Source organism: Parasteatoda tepidariorum, chromosome 8, assembly GCF_982258835.1.
Source record: "Parasteatoda tepidariorum strain Cologne lab strain chromosome 8, Ptep-v5.0, whole genome shotgun sequence".
NCBI lineage: Eukaryota > Metazoa > Arthropoda > Arachnida > Araneae > Theridiidae > Parasteatoda > Parasteatoda tepidariorum.
Genome location: NC_141762.1, coordinates 23,757,340 through 23,767,911, shown reverse-complemented (window position 1 = coordinate 23,767,911; position 10,572 = coordinate 23,757,340). Strand labels below are relative to the sequence as shown.

General features: G+C 35.7%; 3 protein-coding genes across 3 annotated transcripts; all 3 read right to left on the bottom strand.

The window, feature by feature from the left end:
• Positions 1 to 268: 268 nt before the first annotated feature.
• On the bottom strand, positions 269 to 1,466 carry LOC147805940 (uncharacterized). The gene is made up of 2 exons (XM_087149489.1): positions 620 to 1,466; positions 269 to 546 (listed from the first exon to the last, which is right to left on the bottom strand). The coding sequence occupies exons 1-2, from the start codon at positions 1,464 to 1,466 to the stop codon at positions 269 to 271; spliced, it is 1,125 nt and encodes a 374-aa protein (XP_087005615.1).
• A 156-nt stretch (positions 1,467 to 1,622) lies between these two features.
• On the bottom strand, positions 1,623 to 2,195 carry LOC147805939 (uncharacterized). The gene has a single exon (XM_087149488.1). The coding sequence runs from the start codon at positions 2,193 to 2,195 to the stop codon at positions 1,623 to 1,625; it is 573 nt and encodes a 190-aa protein (XP_087005614.1).
• A 1,539-nt stretch (positions 2,196 to 3,734) lies between these two features.
• On the bottom strand, positions 3,735 to 10,046 carry LOC147805938 (uncharacterized). The gene is made up of 2 exons (XM_087149487.1): positions 9,584 to 10,046; positions 3,735 to 8,479 (listed from the first exon to the last, which is right to left on the bottom strand). The coding sequence occupies exons 1-2, from the start codon at positions 10,044 to 10,046 to the stop codon at positions 3,735 to 3,737; spliced, it is 5,208 nt and encodes a 1,735-aa protein (XP_087005613.1).
• Between the last annotated feature and the right edge of the window lie 526 nt (positions 10,047 to 10,572).

Genomic DNA, 10,572 nt, shown 5'->3' with positions numbered 1-10,572 from the left:
CCTTCAGGAGCATACACAAGCAAATTCGAGGGTTTTCCAACTCTGGAACACGCAACATATAATTGACCGTGAGAAAATCACGGGTTTTCTAAATCTAAGCCACAAATTGTCATTGTTTGACCTTGTGACTTATTAATAGTCATAGCAAATGCTAAGCGGATTGGAAATTGCAAACGTTTGAATGGTATTAGCGAATCTGAAGGAATCATTGGGATCCGCGGTAGAAGTACAACTTCACCATGAAATTTTCCACTTAAAATAGTGGCTTTCAAAATGTTACCCATGATTTATTTATGACCAGTCGCGTGCCATTACACAATTTTGGAGCATTCAAATTTCTAGGCAAAATTATAGGTGAACCAATCTTCAATCGCAAATTATGGGGTGGCATTCCAGGTAAATCCAGTGAATTTAAAAACTCGGCAGGATAGTTGACAACTTCATCAGGATCAACAACAGTGTCAATCGATTTGAATGTAATTTCACTACCAGGCAATGATTGTTGTACTTTAAAATTGATTGCGTCAACATCTAAATTTTTTGTGGCTAAAATAACAAATAACTCGCTCACGTAGCCATGCATGATTAGTATAATTATGTGGCAAATCCAGAAAGATACTTTTGATTAACTCCTCTTTGGTAGGCACCATGTTGCAAAAATTCTGTGGGAGTCGAATATATTGTGTATCTTCATACAATTGAATTTTATCATTGCCAATGTCTAACAGTTGTTCGGAGAATCTTGACGCTAATGGATCATTTTGAAGTTGAACACGCATATTAAGAGTAAGGCATAGTTTACTGACACTTCGCCACAGATAATATTCTTTCAAACATGCGTTTATTTCGTCCGCATATGTCGCACGTGGAATGACGGGTAATATTTGTCTGAAATCACCTGACAGCAGCAGTAGAGCACCACCAAAAAGCCGAGTATTATCTTTGATATCTTTTAGGGACCTGTCGAGAGCTTCAAGCGAATGCTTGTGGGCCATTGTACATTCATCCCAGATAATAATTTTAAATTTTCTCAAAACTTCAGCCATGCCTGAATGCTTCTTTATGTTACACATTGCTTCGGGATTGGTATGAATATTCAAAGGTAATTTAAGTGCTGAATGCGCTGTCCGTCCACCATCAAGTAAGGTTGCTGCAATGCCTGATGAAACAATTGCCAATGCAATATGATTTTGAGATCGAATGCACGCAAGTATTAGTGAGATGAGGAATGTTTTACCAGTGCCACCTGGTGCGTCCAGGAAAAAAAATCCACCTTGTTGTGCAGCAATTGACACGTTAATTTGATCATATATATTTCGTTGCTCAGCAGTAAGCAATCGTTCATTGTTAGCAACAAAAGTAGCCAGAGAAGTCAAATCGAACTGGTGTTCACGTTGAACGTCGCTGTTGATGATATCTGCTGCTTGGCGGATTGGAGCTGGCATGCCAAAATTTATGAGCGTCATGTTCGAAATAAGAATACAAATATCCTCAATCATTATTAATGCCTCGTTATATATTTCTGCGGAGAATTCAATACTGAGATTTTGATTAGTAATTCTTTGAGTCTTTATATTTATTCCACAGAGCAGATACTTCAGACGAAAAACACGTTGTCAATATTATTGAAAATAATTGACGAATTTGCTGTGGAGATGAGCTCTGTGCTGCATCTGCAAGTGTGAGGTCCCAGTGGTTATCAAACTCCAATAAATGTAAATGCCGTATAAAGTACCGTTGACTTTTCGCAAGTATTGGAAGGATGTCGGTCCAGGAACGTTAACCAATAACAAACGCAGAAAAAAGCATTCGCGTTGCTTAGGATGAACTGTATATAATCGTCCTAAAGTATTTGTCATAACTATGCCGGCAAATCCTGGGACTGGAGTGCCTCGTTTCCGTGGTTCCCAACTTTTTGATTGTTTATTCCATGTAAAAAATTTAGGAACATCAGTATACATTAATGTCTTTGCAAATTCACCAACAATATCTTGTCGATTACAAAGGTTGAAAAATTCAGTAAGAGTTGTTTTTGGAGCTGTTAAAGCTTGTTGTAGTGCATTCTGTTCTGTGAAATAAACAAGCTGTCCATTTTCAAGATGCACAGCCAAATGTACAACAGCAGGATCCCTTTCATGTATAGGAAATGCAAAAATTCGCCAAATAGCTTCATTACTACTTATGTATCGTCCCATTTTATAATGTGTTATTTCGTCATTCTTATTTACATTTTGAACAGCAAATGTAACTTTATCACTGCCCTTATGAACGTCCTTACAAATGTACTTGATAGACTTCAATGAACTGCATAACTCAACGTTTATGTGTGCTTTATAGGTTTTGCACAGCAATGGTCAGTATGGAACCACCCAGCGATTATCGATGTCAACTGTTACACCGTTTGATAGACGCAATTCATATGATTGACCGCCATTGTCTTCATCTCTACGACGGTTAGATAACCATCGATATTGGTGATAGTGTCAGTTTGACATGGTTTAGTAAAACGTGTCGTACATTTTCCATTATCCATACATGGTGACATCATGTTGAGAGAACCACATGGACCATGGATCATATTAGTAGTCACAATGTCAAACAATTCTTGATCAACATTCGGATTTGGAATTTCCGCTGAAATAATTTTGTCAATTGATTCTGGGCGTACTTTGTCCACCAACCAAATCAAAATATGCGCATGAGGTAAACCTCGTTTTTGACATTCAACAGAATAAAGCCAACATCGTGTTTCACCAAATACCGAGTGATGTGTAATCAATTTCATCAGAGATTTCAATTTTTGTTTGAACACACGTGCAATGATATCATGGCGCTGTATCGATGTTTGACCTGATAACAGCAAATTTTTAATTTCATCCCAGTTTGGATTACACGTAAATGTGATAAAAAGATCTGGTCGGCCGTATGCACGTACGTAAGTCATGGTGTCTTGAATATATTCTTGCATATGACGCGGACTACCAATGTATGATGATAGAAGAATATATGCGGTACCGATGTTGTTGATACCATTCGTTGCATCTACGTTACCGATTATGGCGTCACGCAAATGAATGTACTCCTCAGAACGAAGTTTCGCTTGATTGAATTTTATATAACGCAATCTCTCACTTTCGATTTTTACATACATATCAACAATGTACTGATGAAATAGCTGTCTGCATCGGAGAATGTTATTATCTTCATTTTCACGAATCATCAACCGGTGAAAAAAGGTTTATTCGTCTCGGGGAAATTAATCACTTACCATGCCGGTTTTAATTACACAACTTTATTGAGACAAACACATAGAGAACTAAAACTACATATACATAAAACAAAAATTAACATTTACTATTCACGTGACTTTATACTGCCATCTATATTTCATTTTGAAAACTACTTTAAGCATAAACATCCTCCCCCGCCATGAACCCTTAGGGGGTTCATAAAATGTTATACATTCATTCAAACTTTAATTTCAAAGATAAAGCAGCAATAAATCAATTACAGAAAATTTTAAGTTTAAGAATCTTCACACAAAACTAAATCAACTTTAAATGAAATATATGTGAATCGTAGACAAACAATAAACAAATTAACTATAACAAAAACAAAATTGATCTAATGAAATGCACTTACAGACAAATATCAACCATCATAAAATTTTGATTTAAAATGAAAATTAAATTTGACTGAAAAATTAAAATTAACAGTTCAAAGTTCGTATGAGTTCAAAGTTTGTATTCTATAGGCAGTGGGCAAAGTTTAACAATAGGACGTTTTAACTCACCATTTGCAGTTTTCAACCTTACCACTCTGATTTTACCATCTGCTCCAGGATAAGTCTCTAGCACACGTCCCAACTTCCACTTCAGTGGAGGTAAATCATCTTCTTTGATTAGCGCCAGTTCATTTACAGCAAGATTTTTCTTTACTTGGAGCCATTTCGGTCGCCTTTGAAGAGTGGAAAGATAGTCAGTTGACCACTGTTTCCAAAATTGTTGTTTCATTTTTTGCACTAACCTCCATCGTTGTAAAGGTGTAATCACTTCCTTTGAAAGATCAGAATCCGGTACTAATGTCAATGAAGTACCAATAAGGAAATGACCAGGCGTCAATGCCTCACAATCAGCAGGATCATCCGACAGAGGGGTAAGTGGCCTAGAATTAAGGCAAGCTTCTACTTCAGCAATCAGGGTTAGGAATTCTTCGTAGGTGAGGATCTGTTCACCGACAGTTTTTTTAAGGTGTGACTTCATAGATTTAACAGTAGATTCCCACAATCCTCCATGATGAGGTGCCGCAGGAGGATTGAATTTCCAAATGATATTATCCTTTGCAAGATAGCATTGAAAACCTTCATCTGAAGAGAGTGATGCAATCAGGCGTTTCAACTCTCTATACGCACCAACATAATTTGTCCCACAGTCACTGTGTATCTGATCAGGTTTTCCACGTCGAGATGTAAATCTTCTTAAAGAAGCTAGGAAGGCATCAGAAGTCAGATCACTTACAAGTTCTAAGTGAACTGCTTTTGTGGATAAACACACAAATAAACAAACATAGCATTTCATAGTCTTCACACCTCTTCCTTTTCTGGATTTCACTTGGAAAGGTCCGGCATAATCAGTTCCAACAATGGAGAAAACTCGGGAAGGTATTACTCTTACTGAAGGTAAATCAGACATAAATTGTGTCAAAATTCTAGCATTTTGACGATGACATTTTACACAACTGGAGATAGTCTTTCTGACAAGATTCTTGACACCAATTATCCAATATTCTTGCGTTAATGCTGATAATGTCATTTGAATAGTTCCATGTAGATGGCTTTCATGAAAATATCTCACAATTATCGTTGATAAATGATGACCTTTTGGGAGAAGTATTGGATGTTTTCGAAGGTCAGAAAGATTGGAATTCTTCAATCTTCCACCAACTCGGAGCAGTCCCGATGAGTCAAGAAAGGGTGCCAAAGGCAACAGATTGCTATTTTTTGGGAGTGTCTTCTCTTTATGCAGATATTCTATTTCAGTACCAAAAGCATATTCTTGAACTATCTTCACCAGAGATTTTCTAGAATTTTGAATCTCTGCAGTTGTTAAACAACCACTAATCTTTGCAGCTGGAAACTTGCAATTTAAAATAAATCTTCTACACCAGGCAAATACTCTTTGCAATTTAGTCCATGACGAAATTTTATTTATGACGTTCATAAAATCAGGCTGGCTTTCTTCCTTGCAATCATTCATATTAATGTTCATGGGCTTGATTCGTTTCTCAATACGAACTTCATCGTCCAAGTGTTCGCTATTCCAAGAGCTAAAACCTTTACCATTATTCCATTCTGACTCTTCAAGTGTCAGCCAAGGAGGTCCATGCCTGTATTTATCTCCTTCTTTCAATTCGTTTGCATTGCACCCACGTGTCAGCAAATCAGCAGGATTATCGATACCACAGCAATGTCTCCAATTTTCTGGTTCAGTTTTCGTTTGGACTTCCATTACTCTGTTCCCTACAAAGGGTTTCCAATTGTTAGCACACCCCTTGATCCAATGTAGAGTCACCATGGAATCACTCCATAAATAATAATTGTTCGTTATGTGGAAAACAGTTCTCAAGGAGTCTAGCACTCTTGCACCAAGGACAGCGGATAAAAGCTCTAGTCTCGGTAACGTAATTTTCTTAACAGGTGCAACTCGAGCTTTTGCAAGGACAAAGCTAACTTCATACTGTCCTGATTCATTGATGTATCTGAGGTAAGCTATAGTACCGAAAGCTAATTCACTGGCATCGCAGAAAATATGTATCTGAAAATCGATGTTTTCTTGACTAGACCTAGGAAAGTACCAACGAGGTATAATAATGTCTTCCAGTTTCGGAACTTCAAATGTCCATTTCTTCCATTTTCTTCTCAAATCATTAGGCAACTCATCATCCCATCCAAGTCCTCTTTGCCAAGTAACTTGCAACAATATCTTTGCTCGAATCGTGAATGCAGCTATAAACCCGATAGGGTCAAAAATCATGCATGATAGTTGCAAAATGGCACGCTTCGTGCAAATAGTACTTGAGAGAGAACAGTTTATGGAAGATAAATCCAATTTCAGTTCATCTTTCACGGTGTCCCATATGACACCTAGTACCTTAATAGGAATCAAACTATTTTTGGAAGGTTCTTCGAATTTCGTTTCTTGCCAATATTGCGACAGTTCGATGCTGTTAGTTTTAAAGGCACGTAAGTTCATGTTGGCAGACATAAGAATGTTCTTTGTGTCGTTACACAGTTCAATAGCGTCTTCTAAATTATTCACACTTGTAATTAAATCATCGACATAGAGGCAATCGTTTAACGCCGCGTATGCTAACTCGTGTGACCCTTTAAATTTCTCAATATGGTGCTTAACTGTAGCGGCTAATAAAAATGGCGAAGACTTAACCCCGAACGCAACTGTAGTGTTCCGAAAAATCTTAATCTCATTTGGCGGCATCTGATCAAACCAAAGAAAGCGCTGACAATCTCTATCGTTTTTATTTAAAGAAATGCGCAAAAACGCTTTCTCAATATCTGCTATAATTCCAATAAAATTCTGTCGAAACCGCAAAAGAAGATTTAACAAATTAGGGTTAAGATTTGGACCTGCCTCTAAATTATCATTCAATGAATAACAATTTTTATCTTTAGAAGATGCATCGAATACAATGCGTAGTTTTGTACGCGATTCCTCTTTATCCTTTCTGATAACTGGATGATGAGGCATGTAATACATATGGTCTGACGAAATCCCTTTCTCAATAGCAATAGGTTCAATTACACCCGATTTTAACTGTTCTCTAAACACTTCATTATAATCCTGAAAGAGAGCCTGATCTTTCTCAAAACGGGTAGTCAAACTCCAGAGCCTCCTCTTAGCATTCGAAAAATTATCAGAAAGATTCATGTTTTCCCTAAAAGGCAACCTAACCACATATTTTCCATTTTCAAATTTTATTTCATTTTCAAAGCGTCGCAAAATTTCCATATCATTAGTTAAAATGCTATTATCATCCTTCCCAATAAACAAATTATCTATTTCCCAAAGTTTCCTTAAATTAGCATTTAAATCACCATCTGAATTCGTAACATTTTTTCTTTCCGAAATACAAACGTTAACTGATTGAGTTCTTAAATTCATAGATTGCGTAACTCCACTAATACAATAACCGAATAAAGTTTCAATACAATATAGCCCTTTAGAAAATTCTAATTTATTTCCGGTATAAAATTTCCACATTAAATCGCATCCCAATAAAATGTGAATTTTCTCTTTTCCCTCAAAAGAAAACAATTCTTCAGATGATAAATTTAATTCCTTTAACATTCTTTTAATCATATCATTCGGAGCCTGCACGTGGCAATGAGAAATAGAATCAGTAATAAATAATTCTACTTTCGCGCATCTGCTTGGATTATTTATATGAGATAGGTTAACTGTCGTGACCCCGAAATCTTTTTGAATTGGGTTATTTCCAAATGTATATACTTCTAATCGCTCAGTTCGAGAAATCAATAAATTAAGACTATCTGCTAATTCCTTCGTAATGAAACTACAGCTACTAGCTGAATCATAAAGCATTAAAATATTTTTAGAATTACATTTTTTATTTGGATTACGCGCAGTTACAGAACACGTCGGCAAAATTATACTCTTGTTTTGACTATTGGCCTTATGCGCAATACTAGAAATAATTGATTCAGGATTTTGAGGCGCGGCTGCTGGCTCCTCATTTCGCTTTTCTGAGTGATTTGTTATTATCGGTTTCTCTTTCCCAAAACAAAACAGTTCGTTATGAATTTGACTCATACATTTTTTACATCGAACATTTTCCTGGCATTCTACACTCAAATGACCTTTACATAAGCATTTAAAGCAGCGACCTTCTCTTTTTAATTTGGCCCTTTTCTCAAAAAGTGATAATAAGCGACAATTTAAAGAATCGTGTCCCTTAAAACAAAATATGCATTTTTTATCTTTTATGATAGTAGTTAAGGCGGAAGTGTGCGGATTATTTCTTTTCGCGTATGATTCGTTTGCCGAACGATGATATGGAGGGGAATAATCAATTTTTGGTTGTGTTAGCTGTAATGACGATTCTCTCGATTCTAATTCGATTTTGATAAACTTCATTAATTCATTTACATTAAACTGACCTTTAGATTCTTTTATTTTGTTATATCCCAAGCTAACATCAGGAGGTAATAGTTTTAGAATTATGGGACACAAAAGCTGGCCATACGAACCAGATGCGACCTTCAAACTTTCAAGGGAACGAATATTAATTTCAAGTTGATCATACAAATTTCGAAACGCTCTCAAATTAGAAGAGTTTTTCACGGGTTCTAAATTAAGGAGCTTAGTCATGTGACCATTAATTACAAGATCCTCTCGTCCAAATCTATCAGATATTAATTTTATGCATTTGTCATAATTAGAATCTGTCAAACAAAAACCCTTAATAGAATTTAATGCCAAACCACCCAACGAATTTTTTAAGTAATGGAATTTTTCGACATTTGATAATTCGGTATTTTTATGCACTGCATCTTCAAATTGGGCCCAAAATTCAAGCCATAAACAGGGGTCTCCAAAATATTTAGGCAAAGTTAATTTCGGTAAAGAAATCAACTTTTTGTGTTCTATCATGGGAGTTCTATTTAATGAACTTAGAGGTAAATTTTCGTGACTAGAAACCGATTGCGTTTCTTCATTAATTTTATCAATTTTTCGTTTAACTTTACTTTTCCATTTTAAAATTTTCTCCGAATATTCATCAACCGAAATTATTTCCCTTTCAATTTCGTCAACGGAAATAAATGCCTCTATCTTTATGTTAAGTTTTACAAGCTCATATTCTTTTTCAATCAATTGATCGTATAAGGTTTTTAGTTCTTCATTTTTATTCTCATCATCTAAATTTTCATCTTTATAACAGGATTCTATTTTATTAAGCAGTTTAGTCGTTAATGCTCTATATGTTGTTCTCTTTTGAATGGTTTTTTTCTTCGAGTTTTCATCAATTTCATCTGTCTCATTATCACTGACCGACATGGTTATTCAAATTCAATTCTAAAGTTCCCAAATTCAAAATTCAATTCTATTCAAGTTTCAAACAAATTCAAAATTCAATTCTATTCAAGTTTCAAACAAATTCAAAAATCAAAGTCACTTACATGAGTCATCCACATCTGCCCCACGTAATGGCGCCACAAATGAAAAAAGGTTTATTCGTCTCGGGGAAATTAATCACTTACCATGCCGGTTTTAATTACACAACTTTATTGAGACAAACACATAGAGAACTAAAACTACATATACATAAAACAAAAATTAACATTTACTATTCACGTGACTTTATACTGCCATCTATATTTCATTTTGAAAACTACTTTAAGCATAAACAACCGGTATGCATAGAAGTTCATCGCACTAACTTTCTTGTAAATAAAACTATTTATAAGATACCTGTAAATAAAACTATTTATAAGATAAACAGAAATAATTGGTTCAAAAAGAATTATAAAATAATCTATAAGTTGTGCCTGTTGTTGGATTCCTTTGTTTAATATTTAAATGATATCCATCTTCTCCATCCCAAAATATCAACGGATATTGTACTGCGTCGTAAGAACGATGATTGTCTTGAATTATTTGTATTGTATTATCTCTGCGTTGTATGCGAATATCTCGACGTTCACATGGTTCGCCAGCCCTAACAACTGCAACTTCAGTAACAGTTGGAACATTATATGTGCCTGCGTGCTCTCCATAGGGCACTTTGTCTGCTTTAATAACAATGGCGTAGTTGTCGTTTTGCAGTCTGTTGGAAAGAGTCTTGAACAATCGTATCAATTGGTTATGGTTTTGCAAGAACGTTTCCAAAATGTCGACAATTTCTCGTTCCTCCATCTGCTCTATATGGTTGTATACGCATCGTGTATGAGTTTGTTGCTCCTCATCGCCCATAAAGTAAATTTGTAAGAATTTTGGATCGACATTAGTCATTGGAAGCAATGAACCAATTTAGTGGTATACTTGACCTTGAATCTTAAATGTAGATTCACAATTACGACCATCCTCATTATGAACAATTTTTGCTGCTCTAAATGATGTCATTTGAAAGCAAGAATTGAATTTACGAATTTTCCACAAAAACAATTTCGATTGAGATGCGGTTCCAGCTAATAATGTTTTCAAAGGTTCTGGTGGTGGATTTAACGGTGGAAGTGAAATTTTTCCAGATGCGCAACATAAACCAGCTGATTCACCTTTGTACTTTAAAGCATGACAATATTGACACTCGTTGTCCATACTACCGATTAAGATTAATGCATCTAACGAATAGTCTATTTCAGGGTCATATTCAAACGCAAGACGATTAACGCCCGTATTCACCAACACGGATTACCTCCGGGTAATCTATGGGTAAGAGTAAAATCACGAGTTTAGTGCGAAACGTTATTCTCCAGCCGAAATTTCGCCAAACTCGCAGATTTCATCGACAGTTCTGACTCTCCGGGTAACCCTCCGT